Source organism: Camellia sinensis, chromosome 1 (assembly GCF_055761805.1).
Source record: "Camellia sinensis isolate YWXY chromosome 1, ASM5576180v1, whole genome shotgun sequence".
Taxonomy (NCBI): Eukaryota; Viridiplantae; Streptophyta; class Magnoliopsida; order Ericales; family Theaceae; genus Camellia; species Camellia sinensis.
This window is the reverse complement of record NC_138961.1, coordinates 172,546,163-172,565,446: the sequence shown is the minus strand read 5'-3', so window position 1 is coordinate 172,565,446 and position 19,284 is coordinate 172,546,163. Positions and strand designations below refer to the sequence as shown.

Here is a 19,284-nt window from a genome sequence, read left to right as displayed (position 1 = left end):
AATTAAAAGTGATTTGATAAAAGGCACAATGTATCCTCAGTTTGGTGACACATTTTTGATATTCTCAATTTGATATCTATTTGATGAAATCATTGGAGTAGAAAAAAAGGATACTTTTTACCAAATTTGAATTTGATGATGGATTTGGTACATAGTTGAAGATGGCCTTATTGGGCTCTTTTGAAAGTTAGTTATTTTAGTTGGCTTTTTAGTTTTTGATTATTTTAATCTGGCTAAAAAAGTTGTGTTTGGGAAGTTTGTTAGCTTTTTTTTATTGTTGTGAGAGAAAAAGTGAAATTATTATGGTTTAAATGTGACATTTTGTCTTATTGACTATTTTAACTTATTTTGTCTTTATTAACTATTTTAGCCAAAAAAGTAAAAAGTAAAAAGTAAAAATAAAAAAATAAATAATAAATAATAAAAAAAAACTTACCAAACACCCCCATTATAATTATTATTATTACATCCATTCTAAAATATTAGTCCAAGAAATCTAACTTTTTTGGTAATATAATTATTATACTTTAAAAGCAATAAATTTTCAAAACTACCTTTCATTTTTTCTTGAGAATATCAATTGTCATAATTAATGAATTTAAAATAAGGATAAAATAGAAAATTTATATTATTTTAGTTCTTAATTTTTAAAAATAGACTAATATTTTGAGATAATGAAAAATAAAATAATAAACTAATATTTTGAGATGAAAAGAGTATTATTTTGACAAATTACACTAATATGAGGTTTTCAAAAGATAGTAATTTCTCTTTTAATAAAATTAAGGGTAAATTACACCCATCACTCAAGACGTTTTGAAAGAAAGAGAGAAAAGAAAAAAATAGTTTCACATTTTGACATAATTATACTATTTTTTTTTTAAAGATTTTGATTAAGTCATTTTTATCAATAATTTGTTAATATTATGGATGAAAAAAAAGATATTATCATCTCTTATCTATTAAAATGTATATTTATCTTTATTTATTTCAATTTGTACCTATCATCTGTACTAATTTTAGTCAATTTAATCTTACTAAAATAGAAGATAATATAATTATGTCAAAAGTGTTAAACTAATTGTATTTTTCTTGTGCCTTAGGTGATGGGTGTAATTTACTCTTGCATTAAAGTGATTGGACTAATGTAGATAGTTGTAGTCACATGAATAAATATGAGTAATATATATATTTCAACGTAAAAAGTAGAAATATTGATAAAAAAAAGGTCTAGTGTTACATAAATGTAATTATGTCAAGTATACGAGGATTAATGTATTTTATTCAAATCTTAAAGGAAGTTAATGTAATTTATCCTTTTTCATTTAATTTAAGGGCACTGGATCATAGTCTAATTTCAAAACTTTTGGGACAACTCCAAACTCTATTATTTTGGGTCAAAAAAGATGATAACAATTTGAAAAATCATATTATCATATTTATCTGTCTATTTATTCACTGCCCACTTCATTCGGAGAAGAAAACAAAAAAGACAAGGGCTAATTCATAATTTTTTTCCCCCTAATAATATAAAACCCTAATGGCCCATTGGCCCTTTGCTCAATAGAAATTGCTATGTATCAATTGTTCACCTGTGATCAATCTTCATAAAAAGATACATAAATCTACTCTACTTTGAAAAGTACGAAGCCTGCAAGTGTTTTCTACACTTTTCATTCCACAAATAACTCTAAATAATTAAGCAATTTTTGTTACTATATTAGAAACAACTGAATGTCCAAACATTACGACTGTTTCTTCCAACAATGCTCATAGCGGTTTACTTATGCCGTGTTTGGTTGAGAGATTTAGGAAGATATTTGGAAAATGAAAAGGATGAGGGGTGTGAAATTGAGTTAAATGTAAGTATATGTTATTCACATTTTACTCACATTTTTCTTTTCATTTTTCAATTTTTTTTTCAAATTTTCCAACCAAATACAACGTTATTGTTAATGTTTCCTCAATTTGTTATATTGGTAACAATAGGAACGGAAAAGGTATGGCAAATAAAACCACATTAATAAACATATGTTTTGATGGAGTAAAACCAGTGCACTTTCTTTCTCTCTAAATTTTCCTTTCTTTTCAACTCTCTCCTCTTCCTGTTCTGCATCTAACTTTTACACCCAAAAATCTACTGCACAAGAAGTCAAAAGAAAAAAAAATCAACAAAACAGCTCTCTGTGCATGCGTATATACTATGTGCATGTATATATATTTATAATTATATATGTATACCTTTCTTCTTTTTTAAAGCAAAATCCAAAACTTTAGATCACTTGAAATTGATATTGTGAATTCAAGCCTTCTTTGGCCTTTCTATTGTGTTGATTAAATTCTTAAACAAAGTTGATAATTCTTCTTTCGTGTTTTGATTTCTGTTGTAGATGATGAATCGTTAGTTTCATATTCTGATTTTGTAAAGTTCAACAAATCACCATGGGATTTCATGTTGATCATATTCACACCTTCAAAATGGGGATTTGGGATGGCTGCTATCCGGAGGGCAAAGCAGTCACTGCTGTGCAGCGAAATGGACCCATTTCGGGATCCATTTCAGTATTCCGAACCATTCACATTTTAGAATACATAAGTAGAAGATGTATACAAAAAATCAAGTTAATTGGATATCATTAACCATTTTATCTACTCACATTTATATTCATTTTAATATTTTAAATCACAATTATTATTTATTTTCGTAGATACAAATGTGAGTAGATGAATGGATAAACAATATCAGATTTACTTAATTTTTTATAGATACAGTATCTTATTTTCGTAGACAAATGAATTTTCTATCACTGTAGGGTTACACTAAGGATCTATCTTAAGTTTTTATCTTTTTGCTTTAGTTATAGATAAGTTGATGAGAAATATTCAAGATGACATGTCGTGGTGTATGCTTTTTATAGACGATATCGTGCTAGTGGATGAGACTAGAGAATGAGCTAACACAGAGTTGGAGATTTGGAGAAAAGTTTTTGAATCTAAAGAATTCCGGATAAGCAAAACTAAAACAAAGTACATGGAGTGTAAATTTAGTAACAGTAACAATGAAAGCAGAGAAGAAATAAAGATTGAGAACCAAAAACTGCCTAAGAGTGAATATTTTCATTATTTAGGGTTGATTATTACAACAACAGGGGAAATTGATGCAGATGTGGCCCATAGGATTAAGGCGAGATGATGTAAGTAAAAAAGTGCGTCTTGGGTACTGTGCGATAAATGAATACCCACTAGACTAAAAGGTATGCTTTATAGAACGGTTATTAGACCAACGATGTTGTATGGGATGAAGATGCTAAGGTGAGATGAGTGTGGCTGAGATGAGGATGCTAAGGTGGATGTGTAGCAAGACTAGATAGGATAGAATTAGGAATGAGTGAATTCGGAAATGGGTAGGAGTAACACCAATAGAAGATAGGTTGAGAGAGAATCGATTGAGATGGTTTGATCATATTCAACGGAGTCCAACAGAGGCAATAATAAAGAGATGCAATGCTGTAATGGTAGATGGAAGTGTTAGGAGATGTGGTAGGCCTAAATTAACGTTGGCTAGCGTTGTAAATAGAGATATGGATCTACTTAATTTGACTAATGAAATGGCTTTTGATAGGGTCGCTTGGAGAAGAATGATTCATGTAGCCGATCCCATTTGATGGGACTTAAGGCTTGGTTTGGTTTGGTTTGGTTATGTTTTACTTGATGTATTCTAAAATGTGATCGATTCAAATTATTGAAATGAGTCTTCCTTCCATTTGCCATGAGTCAAATGGCCTCCCGTCTGCCATAAGACAAGGAAAAAGTTCTTCTTGAAAAGCAAACAACAATTTGTTATATATATATATTTTTTGTATTTCTTGCTTCTTGTTTGCCATTTTCGATGGCATAAAAAGAAAACAAAAGAGAGACAAAGTCCAAAATGAAGAAGAGTTAAGAAAATGATTCATTCATTACGTCAACGAGCCAACGTTTGTTGATGTGATTTAATTTTCCATGTGACAAAGTACTTATTGGATCCGCTTTAATGACCGGCACGATCCGACTCTAACATTGTGTTTGGTTTTGAAATTTAAAGAGAGATTTAGAATGGAAAAGCAAAAATGTGTGTGAAACTATACTTTATTCACATTTCATCTACCTTTTTGTGACGGCCTAGACTAGCTAATCGTGATTTTAATTAATTAATTATGTGTTAATTCTAATTGAACTAAGTGCCTAGTAATTTAATTTGTCCATATCTGTCAAATTGAAAAATTAACTGTTAAGGTTACAACTTTGAAACTGAAATCGACAATCTTATTGGGTGCACAAATTGAAATTGAGTACATAGATGGGCTTATGGGAATTTTTAGAGCCATTTGGAAAGTTTAATTAAAAATTAATTTAGTTTACTGAAATTGTCTGTGATTGAATTGAGCCTTAAATGGAACTATTCATTATGTTCCTATATGTTAATTATGTGATTAAGTGTTATTGATTGTTATGAGATTTATTGACTTGTATTGTTTGAATAGATAGGTTAGAATGAAAATTAAATATGTCTGATTCGCTAATTTTAACAAGTTAGAATTAAATAATTGGATAGGAATTAGAACCTAATTTACATTAGTGCAATTTAATATAGTATAATTGAGATTATGAGATGATGAGATATAATTTAATTAGAAATAAGTGAATGTAAATTAATTTAGGAAATAATATAAAAAGATAATAAAGAATTAATTATAATTAAGTAATGTATGAGTTATACTCATCAACTAAGTGAATAAAAAAGAGAGGATAGTGGTCTTCTTCATCCCTTGAAACACAAACACGTAGAGAGGGAGAATCAAGAGAGAGTAAGAGCTCATCAAGAACACCAATAAGAAGGAGAAGAAAATTTAAGAGGAAGCTTAAGAAACTATTGAAAATCAACATAATTCTCCTCAATTCACACCCTCTAGGTAAGATTCTCCTCCCTACTCTCATGAATTTGAGGTGTTGTACTCATACCTTTGGAAATCAAGATCATAGAGGAAGAACATGAGCTTAATTGTACATATTACTGATAAAATTGGAATATATATATATATATACATGCATGGTATGATTTCTAAAACTTCATAAACATAGATTCATTCTCTTGCATGGATTCACAAAACAAAGTAATTTTTCATGGGAGTTGAGGATTTTAAGCTTAAGGATGCAAGTTTTAAGATTAAACATATCAATTCATGGAGTAAATATTAGAGTTAGGTCTATATAATTATAAAATGAGGAATTAGAAGAATACATGCTTAAAACTAAACATGCATAGCATAATTTTAGTTGAATCACCTATTAGGTTGCACGATCCTTACGTGCATGTCATGTTTTCAAGAATCCATGAACAAAACAATTGTTTTCTTGCATGGTTTATGAACTTTAAGAAGGAAATCTCAAAAGTTTTGGAAAAGAACATAATTTGTATATATAATGGTGATTTTACACTTGAAAATGTTTTGAGTCCAAGAAATATGATCACCTCATGGACAAATTTGTTTTATATACATGAATTCTTGCTTAATCTCTCATAATTTCTAAGAAATTCTCATTTAAAAGCTTGAGTTGTAGCTTGACTACACATTTTAAGATTTTACAATTTGCTTTAAAGATTTTTGGTTATAAATTGGACAATTAAGTATTGTTATAAATTTATAGTTTGAATTTGATGGTTGAAAATTAAAGTTCATAACTATTTTTGAGGATTTTGGGATTGAATTATACAAAAGATGAAGTTGAATTTTGAAAGGAAGGATTCCAAAAACAAAGTAGATTTTCGGGCTGCATTTTTGCAGTTCCGCATGTGCGGCTTGGGGTCCCGCACGTGCGGAAAATAGGGGCCGTGCGGAATGGGGCTGCCGTATGTGCGATTTTAGGGAAAATTTTGGTTTCATTTTTTTTTCTCTTCTCCATCCTCCAAGCCTCCTTTGCATGGTTTTAAAGTGTTTAAACATGCATCTGCATTACATAAGTGCATTGAATCAAATGAATGAATGATTAGAACCAAATGAGTGAAACCGAATAGAAATCAAGTTACCGAATTGAATAGAATTATATGAGTGTGATTGTAATTGTGTTGTGCTTGACTTTAGTTGTTTAGGTCAAACGCCGCACGAATATCACTTGTTTTTAGGAGCCCACTATGAGTAACACTATTGTAAAGTTATGTTCCATTATAATTATCTTCTAATTGATAAAAATGTGCTGTTTTACTAAAATGATAATGTTTACTGATGAATGATTATCCTATTTTTTGAACTATACTTGTGGCATCTATAGCATATTGTTATTGCTATTGTTATTGATATTGTTACAGAGATCATCGTCAGGTCCAATTCTTGAAACTATTGTTATTGTATTGATGGCCATCAAATGATTGTTCGGTCTTTAAGACCTATTAATTGTTCTGCTATTGGATGTATCACGTATGACTATTTTGAATCGAAATGATTGATATGATATGACACATTGATTGAGAAATTGATCTACTGATGAATTGACTATTACAATTATTGTAAAGACATCATTCATAATCCCTTTATACAGTTATTATTCACTGGGCTCTAGCTCATTGTTTATTATATGTATATAGGTGATCGAGCACCGAATCAAAGTTAGCGGCATCAACCCAAAACCTGTTTTTGTCAAGCCAACTACCGTGCCTCACTGCGAGGTTCCGAACTATTGCACGTCAAGGCTTATTGGGTGATCCAGAATCACCCATTTGAAATCATTCCAGTGGCAAGAGTGGTCTATGACTTTTGTTGTACTGTTTTTGATAATGAGATTTAATTCCCTAACTTGTGTTTTATTCTGTTTATACGTGTTTTTGACTTAAGTGTTTTTTTTCATGTATAAGTATATGACAGTTATTTTGTACATTTAAGTCCTTACAGCTCATTGGAAGTTATTTTCTATTATTGATTGGCTTCCGCCAGCCCTTATTATTATGTTATTGTCATTATTGTTAAACAGGTCTTTGGTAATTATGGATTACTGGCCGGTTACAACGCTAAACTTGTAAAGGAAAGTTTAGGCCGTGACACTTTTCTATTTCACTTTTCAAATCCCTTCTCAAATTCCCTAACCAAATGCTATATAAACAACTATAGCAAAACTATGCTTATCCCTTGTTCATATAAATTGTTAAGATATCCGGTATTCTTTTACCTAAAAACAATAATATATGGTTTAAATTCGTTTTAAATGTAAGTCTCATTCTATATTAATTGAATCTCAACCACATTTATTTATTTATAGTAATTTTTATTGTTGAATTTATTCTACATGTAAATCGTACAATAGGTTAATTAAATCTCAACAATACTTCTTAATTTGTGACAATTTTCTTAGACAAATTTTCATGCCAAATAGACTTTTTCACATGTAGAATTAGAACAAATCTGAATCACATATTGACATATATGAATAAAAGTTTTAGATGTGTCTCTTAACTTCTCTTAAATTTTATCTCTCACTTTCAGTTTCTACAGACTTGATCTGTTTCGATTGTATTTCATCTTAATTTTATCAATTCATTACCACATTGTAGAGATTGGAGTTGCGCCAAATCATCAAAGTCTTGTTTATTTGACAAAAGGCTATTTGTTTTTTTGTTTTTTTTTGAAGATGGTTATAGCTGGATTGTTTTGCCATGGGTTAAGATTATTATAATAGAAAGAGACACATTTTTTTTTGTGGAGGTTTCCTAAAATTTCTTATTAAGTTAGAACTCTATCTTAAAGTTTTTTATTTAGGTTTCGTTTGGGATTTAGGTTGGGTTAATTTAGCCCCAAAAAGTCAAAATAGACTAAAAAATCAAATTAAGACAAATCTCACATCCAAACGATAATTATTTCATTTTTTCTCCCATAACTACCACATTCAAAGTAAAAAGAGCCAAAAGCTTAACCTAAACAAACCTTTTTTAGGTAGGTTAAAATGGCCTAAAAATTAAAAAGCCAGGCTAAATTTTTTTTTATCCCAAATAAAGCCTGAAAATAAATAAATTTTATTGAACAAGCTGTCAACATTATTTTGTATTGCTGCATTGGGACGTGCTTTCATTATTCTTCCTGCTTTATGAAGAATTCAATTTGGAATACTAAAAGAATGTAATTAAGGAATATGATATGCAAACATAATATCATTACAAAATTTAAGAAAAGAATGGTATAGACATGATGTTTTTGTATTTGTGAACTAGAGTGATGATTATTTTAACTTCCAATATTGAATAGAGATAAATGAGACATATCGATTTATATGGGTTTTGTATATATAAATTATATTTATATAGCATTACTCGTGTATTAATTTCATCTATTAAATAATACAGACTTTAAATGTTGATAGAGTTGCTAACTTGTGCTCTTTTAAGTGGACATTACATTTAATTTGAAAGTATAAGAAAGTAGATTGGCTATTGGTATACATCTATATTATTATATAAAATGTACAACTCGATTTAGTGTAAATTTTGTTATATTTTTTTTTTAAAATTCTTAAATTTTTCTTTTGTAACTACTTCAAATTTTGATAACTTCTTCAGTTTTCCTTTTCTCCATTTCCATTTTTTTTTTTTTTTATATCAGTTACTTAAAAAAATCCTCCAATTACATTTGACTAGTTGATTTTAATAGTGCACTCATTTGCTATGCACACCTTTTTATATATATTATGTTTAAACACACGTTTTTAGATGTTTGTATCCAAATTGTATGAGTGTGCCATTAAAATGAAATTTGATTTAACTATATTTTTGATTAAGCAAAGTAAACAATTGCATAAAAACTTGTTTACTCTTTATTCTTTTTCTTTGTTTGTTTTCCTGTGTGCATGATTTTTGAATTTTTATTTTTTCTTTTTTTTGAGAACCAGACAAACTTCCAAATATATTACACATAAGATAAGAGTTTTACAGATTTTTCCAGTTTATGCACTGGCTCCACCAGAAACCTGTTTAGTTACAGAGAGAAATTGAAATTGTTTACTTATAGCCAATACATCCTGGACAACCAAAGCAACCTCCCAATCCGGATCGCTTTGTTGCTCAAAACTATCTACTAAAATCTTACAATCTGTAAATATAGAGAGGCAACAAATCTTCATCTTGACAACCCATTTGATAGCTTCCAAAAGAGATCTAGCTTCTGCTAATAGAGGAGAAGACAACCAAATAGAAAGCACTTTGTTGCGACACCTGCACTTGAGCTTCATCCAAGCAGAGACCCATGCCAGGCCAGCTACTTCGGTGCTCTGCTTCCATGCTCCATCCACCACACAGGTAAAGAGCTAAAAATCATCAGATTGAATAGAATTATTAGCAATAACACAACAGTTATTTGAAGAAGAAACCGGCAGCTTTGCATTAGCACATTCAGATATGTCATTATCTAACTCACTACAAAAAATTAAGGTTTTAGAAACCAAAATTTAGGAACAAAATTATTTCTTAGGAACCAAATATTTTTGTAGCAAAAAGTGTTGTCATTATATTTTTAGCAACAAAAATTAGACATTAGTGATGAATTATTATCTTTTTGTGACCAAATTTTGTGTCTCAAAAAATAAATTATTTTAAGACCAAATTATTTTGTCCCTAAAAGTCTGATTATTAGTGACATTTTCAAAATTTTGTCGCTAAAAGTCTTGTTTTTGACTTTTTGAAACAACCTTTTAGCAACTATTCTCATGACAATAAAAATTGTTCCCTAAATGTCTTTTGCAACAAAATTTTCACTTTCAAAGACCAAATTAGTCTTTAAAACTCTTATATGTTGTAGTGACTGTTGCACTTCCATTGTTCCATTGCAATATAAGTTCAGTAACCAAGTATAAAGTTTGATCTATTGTCAATTGCTTATGTTTAAACACCTTAATATTGCACTGCCACCATATTGCCCACAGAATAGCAATAGAATGAATTATTCCTAACCCACCCCTTCCACCATGTTCTGAAATCAACAGCATGCCCACGAGTAAAATCCAACCCCAAAACTGTACCCCTCCAAACTCTTTGGGACCAAGGACATTCGGAAAAAAACATGCTCTATTGTCTCATTCGCATGACTGCAACTGACACATCTTGTATCGACCGGTATACCTCTTCATTTAAGTTGCCTACTCACTGGAAGAATATTATGAAGACACTTCCAAATAAATAAGATCCATTTCGAAGGTATTTTAGTCTTCCACAGCTTTTTCCAAACAAAAGGTGTTGGAGAATAATTTCAGTAAAATTAATTAATAGCGAATAATAAATAAAATAAAATACGCTTACAACTCACTACAGGAAAAATAGGTTTTAATGGCGTTCTTTTAACGACCTTTTTTTTAAACGTCACTTTTCTTAATTTTTAACGGCGTTTTTATAAACGTCGCATATTGTTTAACCAAAACGACACCGTATTATAATTGAAGGCGTTGAAAACCGCCTCCAAATGCGGTAGGATCACGTGCTGATCCTTCTTTGTGAAACCCTTATTTTGAATCTGAGCCCTTTCTCTCTCTCAACCATTATATACGCACACATCTCTTTCTCTGTCTCTCAGCGATTATTGATAACTCTAGGAAGAGGCTTCATCTCTCGAAAGATCAATCGGCTAGTTTGGTTATTTTACTAAGATCTCTGTGATTTCTCTCTCTCTCTCTCAACCCTTACACGCACACATTTCTCCATCGAAGCTCCATCTGCACCGACGATTTCGAAGATTCAGAGTGATTTCGAAGATTCAGATCGATTTCGAGATTCAGAGCGATTTCAAAGCTCCATCGCCACCACCATCTGCACCAGCGAGGTAGTGAGCTCCACCGTCTCTCTCTCTCTCTCTCTCTCTTTCTCTGTCTCTCTCTCTAGATCTCTATCTCTCTTTAGATTTATGAAATCAATGTTTTAAGGCATTCTTACTTGATCCTCATTTGCAGAGATTCAGAGATGCAGTGATTCAGAGATTCAGTGATTTTAGAGCGATTTTGATTTCGAAGCTCCATCCCCACCACCATCTGCACCGGTGATTTTGATTTCACTAAGGTGAGCTCCACCGTCTCTCTCTCTCTCTCTCTCTCTCTCTCTCTCAGTTTCCTCTCAAATTACTTCAAATTTTTTGTGGCTTCTCTTCTAATGATCTGAATCTTGTTTTTATTTTTTCATAGTCAAGTTCAAGCTTCTTCCCCTATCCTAGAATCCTAGTACCATCATGTTTAGTCCTCGTATTTTTTTAATTTATTTTTTAAATTTTTAATTTTTTAATACTAGAAATTAGAGATAGCATGGATAAAGAAAACTAAATTATTTTTTTAAGGTTGTTGGTTGGATTCATACCCCACTTATTGCATTGGACATTTGTAGTGAAGAAAAACAAATCAACTTGGACATTTGTTATGGCTTAACATAAAATTTTTAAGTTTTAACAAGTATATATATGAATTACCGGGATTGGTGAGTGAGTTTGAAACTTCCAAATCTGAAGATCCAACATTAGGTGGCTCGGCAATGGCCTAACTCAACTGTTTGACAACACTTCCTTCTCCTTTCGTTATCTTTTCACTCCATCATTACCTGTATCATCTTTAGAGTTGAAAGGATCTAAGCTGAGGATCTGAATTGCTATTGGATTTTCACTATTAATCAATGTGCAGTCTCCTTAGTATCTTATTTTGAAAAGGGAGTTGAGCAGAGTAATAGTAGTCCTTTTTCGACTATGGGTTTTGTCTTAAGCAAAATCGTTCCTATTCATTTGAGGTATAACTTCACCAATAAAGCTTGATAGTCTGGTGTGTATGGCTCTATTTTTTCCAAAAAATTGTTGTCTGAGCCCACTTATTTTCCAGAAATTATAAATCGTTTACCCCTGGTTGAATACTTCCCTTTACATTGTCCCTGTAAAGCAATTTTGCCTAACGTCTTTATTTCTTTTCCTCTTTTTTTTTAATAAGATAATTAGTCCCTTCTTACTAGTTATCTGATGAATTCTTAATTATTTCATGCCAATGCAGCTTGAGGCTATTCCCATGTCTATCCATTCTCTTCTGTCCTCATTTCTTGTTGTATCCTTAAATGATGCACTTTAAGTTCACTATCTGCATAATCTAGGTGCAGTATGCTGAAAATAGTTTTTTTGGCCTACTGATTGTTATTTTGTTTTAAAAGTGCTTTCATTACTTCTAAAGAAAGAGAAAAAGAAGTATGATTGACTGATTTGTGCAACAGTTTGAGATATAGTAATAAATTGCGAAAGGTTATAAACTTGATCATATGTGTTGCCTTTTATTCTCTGAGAAATCTCTGATGTTTGAAAATACTAGTGACTTAAATTCGAGCAAAGAATTTCCAGCTAGATGTCCTTACAGCTAATTCTTTTCTACCATGTTCAACTAGGTCTTGTGTATTGTATGGATTACTTAGAGAAAAACATTGACTGGTTGGAGTCCAAATTAAAGCCTCTTCTCAAAGGTTAGTATTCAAGGCCTACATTGGCATGGACTTGTAACTTTTTGTTTTTTGGAAGTGATTATCAACCATCCTGGATTCCTCGCTCTCAGATTTGATTCGCCCAATTTCAAAGGTAATTCTATGGTTTTTTTTTGGTTTGATCTTGCAAAAGCTGGACCTCTGGACCTTTATCAGCGGAATATCGATCTTCATCAGTTTTTATGGGTTTTCAATTATTACGTGGAAATTAATTTATTTCCTTATCATTTTGTTTGTAGGGTTTGCGATTGTTTTTTAATTTATACTATTCCTGTGATTTGTGTGTAAAAATTTAAGTTTTTTTGATAAATTTCTGCTTTATTATTATTTTTAATCTGTGTGTTGACATTGATTTTGTTTGAGAATGGGAACAATTTTCAGCTTTTTTGGACATACTAAAGTTATAAAAATTGGCTTTAAGAATTGTAAAAGACTTAAGTATGAAACCCAATGCCTTTGTGCTATCGAACTTCTTTGGACTAGAGTTAACAACGTAACCCGAGTGTGTGCATAACAATGCGATGTTGGGTTGAAGTTCTATCGTGTATGTTTTACTAATTCTTGAGTTACTTGTTTTTGAGTCATTTTAGGTTGACGTTCACTTGTGAAGACCATGTCTCATCACCAAGTGGATGATGCTGAATACATGGCAGATAAATATGAAATGGAAGATATGGATGATGATATGGACGAAGAGTTTCGTGGAAGAGAGATGGGTGGCTTAGACTCTGATGTGGATGAATATGACTACTTGGTTTGTGATATAAACTTTATAAAGTTTGAACCATAGTTTGTTGTCATGATATGCTATCTAACTGCAAGTCTTACCACTTTTCCTTGTTTATTTCTCTCCTATTGGCATGTTTTTTCTCTCTTTTTTTCAAGTAAGTTTTAGATGTTTTTTCCCATCAAGCTCAGGATATATGAAATACTAACTGTTTGGTACCTATTTAGAATAATAAAACGACAGATACTTCTGCTGCTCAAGCTAGGAGAGGTAAAGATATCCAAAGAATTCCTTGGGAGACAGTACCATTTTAATTACATTTTACTATAAGGCATGCTGTGTGTTTTCACTCATTTTAATTGCATTTGTATTGGCAATCTTCTACTATTTTAATTAGCTAGAAAAATGCTGATACACAAAACATGGAGTTAGGTTTTTTGTACTGTGGTTGGTTGATCTGAGATGTATTCAGCTTGTGCTATGCTGTTTTCAAACTTTGAGAGCATCTTTATCATATGCATTACTCAGTTGAACTGAGGTGCATCTTAAGGCAGGGCATATTTGAGAGCATTTTTATTTAATGGAAAAAGAACAATGATGTCAAGCCTTATACTGCAAATTTAATGCAAATTTAACTATTTTGAAATTTCAGTTTGATGTAAAAGCTCCTTGCTCTCATTCTTTATTTTGAGTATAATTGTATGCATTGTTGTTTGTCCTTATATAACATGAACATGTATAATTTTATGCATTATAGTTTGTTGCTTTTAATCTTATTCCAATCACAATTGGAAATTGACTTGGCATGTTGGAAATTGCAGTTCCCTTGTTCGGCTCGAATTGCTCCCACAATGTCAATATCATAGGTTTAATGCTGCAAGTAAGATTTGTTAGAGTTTGAATAGAATACTGTAATGATTTGTGAATGAGTTGGTTTGGGGCTTACTCTTTATCTATGATAACAGCCTCTTGCAAGAAAGACTCAGTGCAAGCATTATCGTGGACACTTTTAACTTTGATTTTGCAAGTTGGTGCAACTTGTAGGACCACAAATAACACATCTGCAAGTAATAACAGTACAGTCACTACAGGAAAATGGGGATTTGATGGCGTTTTGTTAACGACGTTTCTGTAAACGTCACTGTTATTAGTATTTAACGGCGTTTTATAAACGCCGCATATTCTATTAAGAAAAACGACACCGTTTTATAATGGAAACGCCTCCGAATGTGGTAAACTACACGCGCCCTTTTAGTGAAAACCTTATGTTGAATCAGAGCCTTAATACATACGCACAGATCTCTCAACCCTTGATACATAGGCACAGATTGACATGCTGACATGGCGATAAAACTTGTAATGCCAAAAAACTGTATACCTTCCAATGTATCTTAGGGACTTTGGTGATGAACCATCCTTAGGGAACTTGCTATTTTCAACATACCTGAAATTAAATGAATATAAGAAAATTTATTAGCCTTTTAAAGGTAATAGAAAGATGACAATTGCCAAATTTAGCTACATTTACTTTGTGGTTGGTTCATCCCAATACTGGGCATTTCCTTCATTTGTTGAATAGATCTTTCCTTTCTTTGGAACCTGTTCGTAGATGCAGTAATGAAGCATGATTAATGGATCACACAGGCGAAGCACAGAGGACAGACCTAATGACGATTACTAGACATGTTCTTAATGAGCAGTCGAAGCACCCTGAAGCTCACGGCGACTTCACAATCTTGCAGGATGAAGCCTTCACATCTGTTTCATTTGCCCTATGAGGCAAAGTGAGAATGTCTCCCAGCATCTTATCAATTCATGGTGTGGCTCTTCCCTATGAGGCTGGTGAAATCGATTTCGGTGAACCAGGAACAAATGGTCAGCATAGCTTTTACCAATTAATTCACCAGGTAATTTTCATGCTCTGTTTTATATATAGTACTCCAGTTGCCAATAAGTAAATGTTCTTACAGATAATGACCATATAAATAGTAAATTCATGCATGAACTAGTTACGTCTGATGCTTCTTGAAGTGTAAAAATATTTCTTATTTGAGGCTGCTAATGAGTGGTTCAATAATGTTATTTTTCTTTTTCTGTAGAGTAGTGTGTATAGCATGACACTTGACCTTTTAATAAGAGGTTTTCAAGAATTTCAAATTAGTCTTATATTATTGTCTTTAGCACATTTAGCTGTTTGAAGTTCCAAGAGGTCTATTGAGATTATATCGTAAGTGCATATCTAGAATCTCTATGACTGGGTATCCAACACATGCAGATGTTGGTTCTGGTCTTGGTGCATATCTGGTGTCTTCTTGCTAACTCTAAGTGGTCAACGTATCTGCCTATGTGATCTAATCCCACAAATCTTGATCTGTCTTCCTCAGTTGCTGGCATTCTATGAACACAGAATTGCTGTTGAAGGCTTCATTTGGGGTATCAACTCCTTTGACCAGTGGGGAGTTGAGTTAGGAAAGGTATGTGTTACTTAAAGACTACGATAGATCACATCTGTTTCATTTTTCAGGGTGAAGAACAGAAGAAATTGGATGTACTGTCAAATGATGTTTTTGTCAAGGCTTTGATAAGCAGTGGATGCACTGTGAGTTTTTAATTTCATTTGCTTTCTTCTTTCTATATCATCTTTAAGATTGGATTATTGCCTTGTTGGTGCTCAAAGAAAAGCCCCAATTGGTTGGGGCTGATGAGAATCTATATTATTTACAAACACCAATAGAATCCCATACAAACCAAAGAAGGCAATTCGAAAGCTCCCTAGAGTCCAACATCTCTATGCCCCGATTGACGGGGAGGTTGAGAAGTGAAGATGATGAGGTAAAGTTCAACATGTCAAGTAAGTAAGTTTAGCTTTTATTTTAATAAATAAGATTTCCAGTTCAGAATTTATCTGTACCGTCTTCTGTATCGGAAACCTGTTACGTAACCATCTAAAATTGTCTTCCTGAACCAATATATTGTGAACATTCATGTTGTTTTATATGTGGGTGTGTATATATATAATTATTTGACTTTAGATTTTGAATGTTTCATATAAGATAATAAACAAATATATGATACTATACTAATAAAATAATGGTCAATTTTGCAAATTTTAACAATTCTGCATAAAAGAAAAGAGTAACAATAAATAGTAGATGCGGTGCAATTATATTGTGAAGAAAACATGATCTTCCTATTCCTTTTTCTTTCTCAGATCTGTATTTGACCGTGCTTTCGCTTGTCATATGCTGTCCGGTGGGCCAAAAACAGGGGTTCATTCATTTCTTCCCATAATCAGTTCAATGCTTTGAAATGTATTACTTACATTGGTTGGTCCCACACTCAAGAAAATATCACTAGGCAATACTGATTTAAAAAAACCTAATCCATCCATCTTAACATAGTCTAGTGTCATTTTTCAAAATTTTTATTTCATTATTTGTGTTTTTATAAACAAAAGCAATGAAAAGTTTATAAACACCATAGTTTTCTACTAGAATTTTTATAGGTACATGGCATGCTATATATGCACCATTGCTGCTTACAATATTAGGTTGATAAAGTTGGTTATGGGTGTTTCACATTTCACAATGTTAAGTATATAGTTTATATCAAAGTCAACCTGTTTTTGGATAAAGTTGGTTATGGGTGTTTCACAATTTTTATTTCACATTTCGTTTTTTTGTCATTTATTTTTGCAACCAATCTAAATGTGACTGAATGATCACATATGTTCTTTGGCAGGATGTCAGTGCTTCCCTTTCCAAAAAGTACCCCCAGTTGTACAAGGAGGGAATAAGAAATACCTTCTTCAAATGGAGAGTTGTGGTGACCTTGGCTTTGTTTTCATTTACCAATCATTAGTCATATACAATTTTGTGATCACTTCCAGTTCTAACAGTGTTGATTCGAATGGCAAGATGTTTGGCCTTTGGGATGTCAGCACAATGATCTTCAATTGTCTTGTAATAACTGTTAATGAGCTATATTTTTTGGAAAAATGGAATGATCTATATTTTTTTAGTGAGCTGGGTGTTATCTATTATGTGGATAAAATGGAATTAAACAATTTGGGTTAATGAGCTGGGTGTTATTTATATTTGGAATGATCTATATTTTTTTAGTTCAATCAAATAAAATTAGCCTAATTTCAAAAAAAAAAAAGAAAAAAAAAAGAGGATATGACGGCGTTTTTACAAACGCCTCTTAAACCTTACATACTAATGGTCAAATTTATGCAAGCAGATATAACGGCGTTTTTCCAAAACGTCGCTAAATGTTGCCAATGACGTCAGCATGAGTTTAGTGGGACATTTCACGGCGTTTTTAAAAACGCCGCCTATATTAATATCACGACGTTTTTAAAACGTCATAAAGTTATAGCGACGGCCGCGTCCTCGGCGTTCGGAGCTAAGCGTCGCAAAAAGAATTGGCGGCGTTTTAGACACTTACAGCGGCGTTTTTTAAACGCCACTAAAAGTTAAAATTCCTGCAGTGACTTTTCGAATATCAAACTATTAACGAAGTTGTGATTGAGGCCAGTGTATGGACACTGTGTCTTTAAGATAGAATAACACCCTCTTCACTGGTGCTTGAGATTAATAGGCATCCTGTCTCCAGGATACAACAATCACCACACACAGAATTCGCACTAACTCCATGTGTACAGTGAATCAGAGTATGTGCTTTGCATTTTTCCAAACTTAGACTCTAAAAAAAAAATATGAATATGCGGGATGAACAGAGGAGGAGGAAGAAACTGTTGGAAAATTTGAATTTAAATTTACTCTAATGGTTTTGTCTCTTGAGATGAAAGGGTGTGTCCTTTTAAAGGATCACAACCTTTCTGAAGAGTCACTTAGGGTGTGTTTGGTAACGTTTTCGTTTTCAGTTTATATTTACAAAAAATTTATAAACTGGTTTTTGTTTATTTTTTGTTTATTTTTAGAAAAACATAAACTACAAACGCGTTTGGTAATTGACAAAATGTTTAAAAAGAATTTAAAATATAAAAAAGAGTGAGAAATGGCGAGTGGTGGCGAGTGGCGGCGGAAGACGGTGGTGCAAAGTGGTGACAGTGGGTGGTGGTGGTGGTGGCGATTGGTGGTGGTGGTGGTGGGTGGGTGGGTGATGGGTGGCGGTGGGTGGGTGGGTGGGTGATGGTGGCGGGTGGTGGCGGCGGTGGTGGTGGTGGCGGCGGTGGTGGTGGTGGTGGCGGGTGGTGGGTGGTGGTGGCAGGCGGGTAGGTGGCGGGTAGTGGTGGTGGTGAGTGGATGGGTGACGGTGGCGGGTGGTGCTAGGTGGTGGCGGGTGGTGATGGTGGGTGGGTGGGTGACGGTGGCGGGTGGTGGGTGGTAACGAGTGGGTGGTAGTGGTGATGGTGGCGGGTGATGGCAGGTGGGTGGCGGATGGCGGGTGATGGGGGGTGGTGATGGTGGGTGGTGGGTGACAGTGGCGGGTGGTGGTGGTGGCGGCGGGTGGGGGTGGTAGGTTAGTGGCGGATGGCGGGTGGTGGCGGGTGGTGGCGGGTAGGTGGCGGGTGGTGGGTGGGCGGTGGCGGATGGTGGGTGGGCGGTGGCGGGTGGTGGTGGTGGCGGTGGGTGGGGGTGGTAGGTGAGTGGCGGATGGCGGGTGATGGCGGGTAGGTGGCGGATGGTGGGTGGGTGGGTGGGTGGGTGGGTGACGGTGGCGGGTGATAAGTGGTAACGAGTGGGTGGGTGACGGTGGCGGGTGATAAGTGGTAACGAGTGGGTGGTGGTGGCGGGTGGCGGGTGGTGGTGGCAGGTGGGTGGGTAATGGTGGTGGTGGTGGTAGTGGTGGATGGTGGGTGGTGGCGGCGGGTGAGTGGCAGGTGACTGGTGGTGATGGGTGACTGGTGGTGGCAGGTGGTGGATAGTGGTGGTGGCAAGTGGGTAGTGAGTGGTGGTGGCAAGTAGGTGGTGGTGGCGGGCGGTGGATGGTAGTGGTGAGTGGTGGGTGGTGGCGGGTGGATGGCAGGTGAGTGGTGGGTGGTGGGTGGTGGTGGTGGCGGAAGACGGTGGTGGAAAATGGTGGCGGG

At 33.9% G+C, this 19,284-nt stretch overlaps 1 protein-coding gene and 2 long non-coding RNA genes across 3 annotated transcripts; 1 reads left to right on the top strand and 2 right to left on the bottom strand.

Moving 5' to 3' along the window:
• Positions 1-8,964: 8,964 nt before the first annotated feature.
• On the bottom strand, positions 8,965-10,002 carry LOC114272411 (uncharacterized). Its single transcript, XM_028214100.2, has 2 exons — positions 9,820-10,002; positions 8,965-9,324 (listed from the first exon to the last, which is right to left on the bottom strand). Exons 1-2 carry the CDS (start codon positions 10,000-10,002, stop codon positions 8,965-8,967), a joined length of 543 nt encoding a protein of 180 aa, XP_028069901.2.
• A 319-nt stretch (positions 10,003-10,321) lies between these two features.
• Positions 10,322-17,249, top strand: LOC145799461 (uncharacterized). Its single transcript, XR_014341275.1, has 9 exons — positions 10,322-10,829; positions 10,957-11,062; positions 12,410-12,484; positions 13,093-13,256; positions 14,051-14,109; positions 14,874-15,136; positions 15,505-15,662; positions 15,754-16,061; positions 16,441-17,249. It is a non-coding gene; the product is annotated as an uncharacterized LOC145799461 (long non-coding RNA).
• LOC145799465 (uncharacterized) lies at positions 14,381-14,891 on the bottom strand. The gene is made up of 2 exons (XR_014341276.1): positions 14,758-14,891; positions 14,381-14,673 (listed from the first exon to the last, which is right to left on the bottom strand). It is a non-coding gene; the product is annotated as an uncharacterized LOC145799465 (long non-coding RNA).
• Positions 17,250-19,284: the final 2,035 nt, after the last annotated feature.